Below are 6,089 nucleotides of genomic sequence, written 5' to 3'. Positions count from 1 at the left end.
GTCAAGTGGGTCAGCACTTGAACAAAGTGGGTCAGACTTTGTTGTTGACTCATCACATCCCTCTCCCAGAACCAAGAATACCCAAGGCTTGACCTAGGACTTAAAAGTTTGCTCATCCAACCCATCCATTTCCCAGGACATTTGGACCTTGACAAGCTGCCAAGGCTCTTGATAGAGGTGCAGAGAACCCAGTTCAATTCTCTGTTCCCCTAAATTGTGGCCTGCACTGTCTCTGCTGTTCCACACCCTCTCTCCCTCCTCCGCGTCCTTAGAGTGAGGCATACCTGGGTTCCTTCATCCCCATTGTATAGGTGAGAGATGCAGGCTCAGAAACAAGGCCCATTAAAATTCCCCACGTACCCCAGTTCCTCTGCGCAGTCAAGTTCCTAGTTTTATAAAGAGTCTCAAACTAGAGTCCTAGTCCTTCTAGTCAAGGCTACAGTTTTCCCAGTGGTCATGTATGGATGTGAGAGTTGAACTATAAAGAAAGCTGAGGACCAAAGAACTCATGCTTTTGAACTGTGGTGTTGGAGAAGATTCTTGAGAGTTCCTTGGACTGCAAGGAGAGCAAGCCAGTCCATCCTAAAGGAGATCAGTCCTGGGTGTTCATTAGAAGGACTGATGCTGAAGCTGAAACTCCAATACTTGGGCCACCTGATGCGAAGAGCTGACTCATTTGAAAAGACCCTGATGCTGGAAAAGATTGAGGGTAGTAGGAGAAGGGGATGACAGAGGATGAGATGGCTGGATGGCATCACCGACTCGATGGACATGGGTTTGGGTGGACTCCGGGAGTTGGTGATGGACAGGGAGGCCTGGCGTGCTGCGGTTCATGGGGTTGCAAAGAGTTGGACACGACTGAGCGACTGAACTGAACTGAACTAGAGCCCCAGAATCAAACCACATAAGTTATTTTTAAAGTAGCAATCATATATGATAATCACATGCTAAAGCTGAGCTTGTGCCCTCCCCCAACCCTACCGACATCCAATTTTCTGACCCTCTATTCCACAAAGACAAACCCATTTCCCTGTACCCTGCAAGTCCCAGGTCAGTGATATCCCCACCCTCCATTCTTTCAGTGTTTGTTAAGAACTTGCAAAATGCAAGCACTGTGTAGAAGCACAGATAAGAAGCAAACTAAAAAACAAATTGTATCCAGTATGTCCATGGTGCCAAGCTTATAGAGAACATCAAGCAGGGGAGGGGCAGAGGAAGTAAGCATTTTGGCCAGGAGTTGGGTGAAGATCTCAGTTTTAAATATGATTGTTAGGGAAGGCTTCAGTGAAAAGGACACAAATAAGCAGACCTAAAGAAGGTAAAGAAGCAGGTTAACGCTGTTTTCTGGAAAAAGAGCACTACAAGCTAAGGAAAGAGCCAGTGCAAAAGCCCTGAGGCATTATCTACAGGTCACAAGGTAAGGAAATCTCTAAGTAGCCTGGAAGCTTTGTCAAACCACACACACCTGCCCTTCCCCACCCCCAGCTTCTCATCTCAGTCTGGTCGCCTGCAGACAAATCTAATCTGTAGATTCTTGAACAATTATTTGCCAAACCTCTATGATGGCACTGTTTTATTTATTAACAACCTGGGGGGGGGGGGTTGTTTTGTTTTTATTTGGGGTAATCATATTTAAATGGGAGAGTTCACAGAAAAGTTTCACTATCCAAGTTGGCTTGAGTTATCATATCTGGCCTCACCGGGCCCACATGACTCTGTAATAATCTAACAATGACATGTAATGATCTAACAATTCTAATGATGGGAACTGGACATAGGTCCCTTGTTGGGCAGGGGAGGGGCAAGATAGAGGGGCCAGGGGCCCAGGTCGCCCACCCAATTCCCTTCCCCCTTGCAATGAATGTTGAAGGAGGGTAGGGCACAGAGGGGAGACTAAGACTTCTCTCAGCTCATCATATGCTCCCGCCATGGCAGCTGCTCATCCCCACCTCTCCTTGGGATTTCTTTCTTTTTTTTTTTTAATTTTAATTGGAGGCTAATTACTTTACAATATTGTAGTGGTTTTTGTCATACATTGACATGAATCAGCCATGGGTGTACATGTGTTCCCCATCCTGAACCCCCCCTCCCACCTCCCTCCCCATCTCCTCGGGATTTCTACAGAATCTCTAACTCTCTCATACACACTGTCTTGAGCCAGGGACAGGCAGTTGATATCTCCTTCATCAACTCTGTTGTGGCCCACGGAAGAGCCACATGGAGAATTCTCCCTCTGCCTACTGTGAGAAGGGAGTGCCCGTTCACCCCAACTCTCCAAGATCACTTATATCCCCATCAGCTTCATTTCTTTTGTCCTTCACTCAACCTTCAAACATTAGTCCACCCCCCAGATAGTTCCCACGTGCATCTGTGTGTGTGCCCTGTGAGCGTGCATGTTGATGAGGGTGCCCCTCCTTTTTCACGTGTCTAGATGTGGGATGAAAGGGCTTCCACATGCTGGCCTGAGTGTATGAATGCGCCCCCATGATGGGGTACTACGTTTGTGAGTGTAGATGATTCTGCCTGTGTGGCTGCCATCCTATCACTGGCAGGAGGGCTCCTGTGTAGAGGGCTTCTGCTACCCTGCCCGCATCCCATTCAAAGGCACTCAGCTAAGGTACAGCCCACCTCCGGGCTCCCCCAGAGTCAGCACACACACTCAACTGCACACACGCTTCCTTTTAAACTCGGGCCCTCTGGATCAGGAAAACAGAGAACCCTAGAGCATCCTCATGTATGGATGTGAGAGTTGGACTATAAAGAAAGTTGAGCACCAAACAATTGATGCTTTTGAACTGCGGTGTTGGAGAAGACTCTTGAGAATCCTTTGGACTGCAAGGAGATCAAACCAATCCATCCTAAAGGAAATCAGTCCTGAATATTCATTGGAAGGACTGATGCTGGAGCTGAAGCTCCAATGCTTTGGCCACCTGATGGGAAGAACTGACTCACTGGAAAAGACCCTGATGCTGGGAAAGATTGAAGGCAGGAGGAGAAGTGGATGACAGAGGATATGGTTGGATGGCATCACCGAGTCAATGGACATGAGTTGAAGCAAACTCCGGGAGTTGGTAATGGACAGGGAAGTCTGGCGTGCTGCAGTTCATGGGGTCGCAAAGAGTCGGACACGACTGGGCGACTGAACTGAACTGAACTGAGAGCATCCTTGCTCTTACAGCCTCCTCTTCTCACCCCCTGCCCTGAGCGGCGAGTCTTCTGTAGGAGATGGACTTGAAGCACTGGCGGAAGGGGGAGGGGAGCAGGAGGTAAAGTGGGAGAAGAGAGCTGGATGCGGGGAAGGTCGAGAAAGGCTAACCGAGGACACGCCGCCGAGTACAGAACCTTTGCTGGAGAAGCAGGGCCCACCCACACCACGCCCCTCCCACTCAGGGCGGGGGACGGAGGGTTGGAGATGAAGGTAGCCTGTTTCCACCCAGTCTTCCGTTGGGGTTCTCAGGTCTAAGTTCACGTCTCGTCCAGAATCTGGGGCAGAGAGGGACAGCTGGGAACCCCTTCCTCCAGAGCATCTCACCCCACCCCTCCACCCCTTCCTTCCATCGGGTCCAGGCAGTTGCTGATTGGCTGCGGGGACCGGCGTCCCAGCCCCCCGGCTCCGAGGCGGGAGCCGAGCGAGCCCGAGGTGGGAGGCGCACTAATGGGCTCCGGGAGCCCCTCCCGAGTCCCAGCGCCCAGCGCCCTGCGCCCTGCGCCCTGCGCCCTGCGGGAGGGCTGAGCCGGGATTCCAGGCGGGCAGGTGCGGAGGGAGCGGAGGGGACCGCGGCCAAGGGTAGAAGCAAGTCCTGTGGGGAGAGAGGCGCTGCTGCTCCGGCTGCTGCCTAGGCGGTCGCCACCACCGAGCCGGCGTCCGGAGCGGGGCTGGCAGGCCGGGCGCCGAGCTGCGGGGAGCGAGGGGCGCGCTCATGGAGCACACGCACGCCCACCTCGCAGCCAACAGCTCGCAGTCCTGGTCCCCCGGCTCGGCCTGCGGCTTGGGCTTCGTGCCCGTGGTCTACTACAGCCTCTTGCTGTGCCTCGGTTTACCAGGTGAGGGGCGTGGGGGAGAGGGAGGGAAGCCGGGAGCCCGGAGAGTGCGGGGCGAGTCCTGCCCGGGGCCGCCGGGCCTGGCCACCTTCTGAGTGAGATCCCTGGCGCCCCCTCTGCAAAAAGTTTACGCCTTTCCGGGCAACTGCGGACATTTCCAGACTCTGGGGGCTGAGAGGAAGTTGCGGTGGCCTGGCGGGGACGGTGCATGTGTGTGTGTGCGTCTCAAGAGTGTGCGCGGCGGGCAAAGGGCCAGGGTGTGTGTAGGGTCGGTGCGAGCGAGCGGGGTTCGAGCGCCTCGGTGTGTATTTGTGTGCGCGACTGAAGGGCTCGGCCGGGCGTCCGCGAGGGGCTCCGGGGAGGGCTGTGTGTGTGTGTGACTCGGGACAGATGGTGTCATGGGGGCCTCCTCTCTCCCGTCGCCCCCCACGTCCACCCAGACTAGGGGCATCTCTGCCCCCGCGCCGCCTGACCCCAGAGGACGCTGGAAACCCTGATCCTGGGCACTCTCTTGTTCCGGGGGTTGCTGGGATGGAGCAAGGGATGAGCCCCCCGCTGCCACCCTGAGGAAGGCGAGGCCGGCTAGGAAGAGTCAGGGTGGCTCCAGGACCATGCCCTGGACAGGGCAAGGGTGCGGAGGGACATGCGGGCTACCGAGGCCGCCACCGCAGGGGGTCACGGTCTCCTTGAGGACCTGCCTCACCCCTTGGCTTTGCCTCCCAGTTCACCCACCCTGGGCAGCTCACTGCCGCTGCAGATGTCTGTCTGGTCCCATATCTTAGCCTGCTGTCCGAAGTGTAGCTGAGACCTATACTGAATTCCTGAAGAGAGCTTGGTGGGGGGGTGGGGGGTGGGGCGGCTGGGGGCGTTGCCGACGCGAGGAAGTGGGGAGTTGGTGTTTGCCAGGGCCCCTGAGGCAAGGAAGGGTTTGGGGGGGGCTCCAGCTGGAGATAGTCCCTGCGACAGTCCCCTGAATCTCTGTGGCAGGTATATTCCTGAAGATCACTTGCGGGCAGATGGGAGAGAGGGACAGAAAGAAATAGAAAAAAAAAAAAAAAATCCAGTCCTACCTAAAGGCTAGAATCATAGCATCATCTACCCTGCTGCCTTCAGGATCCTGGGAACTTGGGAGCTGGATTTCTGAGAGCCTGGCTGAGATTTCCTTTCCAAAACATTCAACTTGGTAGCCACGGCCTCTGCCTTATTTAAATAAATCCCTCCTCTTCCAAATCTGGCAGGTAGGAGAAAGCGTTAAGTTTGCTAAGACTGAGCCTCTCTGCCGATGAGTGATGAGGCTTTTATTACTAACTAATTGTTCTGGCCGCCCTGGCAGAGAGCTAGCCTTATTGGCCTGCTGGGGTGGCAGGCACGAGTCCTATAATTACCCCAAGCTGGGATCGACTGGGGCCCAGCTCCCACCTCCCCGCCCCCACCCCACGGCCCTCCTGAACCTCTTCAGAACTCTCCTTTGGGGAGTATTTTTGAGAGGGTTGCTTATTTGCTGAACCACAGAAACAGCAGAGCCCCCTTTCCTTTTAGCCCTCATATCAGAGTATATCTGACTCCCACCAGTCACCCTTCCATCTCCTCTTTAGACTGAAGTTACCACTCTCTCAGGCTCTTCTTCTGAAAACCCCTTGAGGTGCAGAACCATAGAGACAAGGAAAGGCTCTAAGGGTCCAGAGCAGGGAAATGAGGATGGGGAGAAGGAGGGACAGCTCATATCTTCACACCCCTCAGGGTGGGAGTCAATCTGCACACATTTACAGATTAGCCCCATGCCTGCTAGGACCTTCCTGGCCCATTGGCATTGGCACCTGTCTTATGCCAGCCACAGACTCTTCAAGGCTGAGCCCAGGGCTTGGAGATTTAAGAGTGAGGAATTTTGATTAGAACTTGGAGGACATTGATGTGTTCATACTTTCAGAGTTATGACCACCTACTGTTGTGCCAAGAGCTGAGGAGGTATGAAGAGGTGACTCAGAGACCCCTAAGACACAGTCTCTGAGATCAGGGAGCTCAGGGATGGATGCAGAGGGACCAAACAT

The 6,089-nt window shown here is 54.2% G+C and overlaps 1 protein-coding gene across 1 annotated transcript in view; it reads left to right on the top strand.

Moving 5' to 3' along the window:
- The first annotated feature begins 3,920 nt into the window (after positions 1–3,920).
- The window catches only part of GPR139 (G protein-coupled receptor 139), a 41,506-nt gene continuing 39,337 nt past the window's right edge, over positions 3,921–6,089 (top strand). Inside the window, exon 1 of the mRNA XM_061153972.1 lies at positions 3,921–4,044. Within this exon, the coding sequence (XP_061009955.1) occupies positions 3,921–4,044 (124 nt within the window). The remainder of the gene's footprint in view (positions 4,045–6,089) is intronic.

This window comes from Dama dama, chromosome 10 (genome assembly GCF_033118175.1).
Source record: "Dama dama isolate Ldn47 chromosome 10, ASM3311817v1, whole genome shotgun sequence".
Taxonomy (NCBI): Eukaryota; Metazoa; Chordata; class Mammalia; order Artiodactyla; family Cervidae; genus Dama; species Dama dama.
The sequence above is the reverse complement of the archived record's forward strand: the minus strand, read 5'-3'. Positions and strand labels throughout refer to the sequence as shown.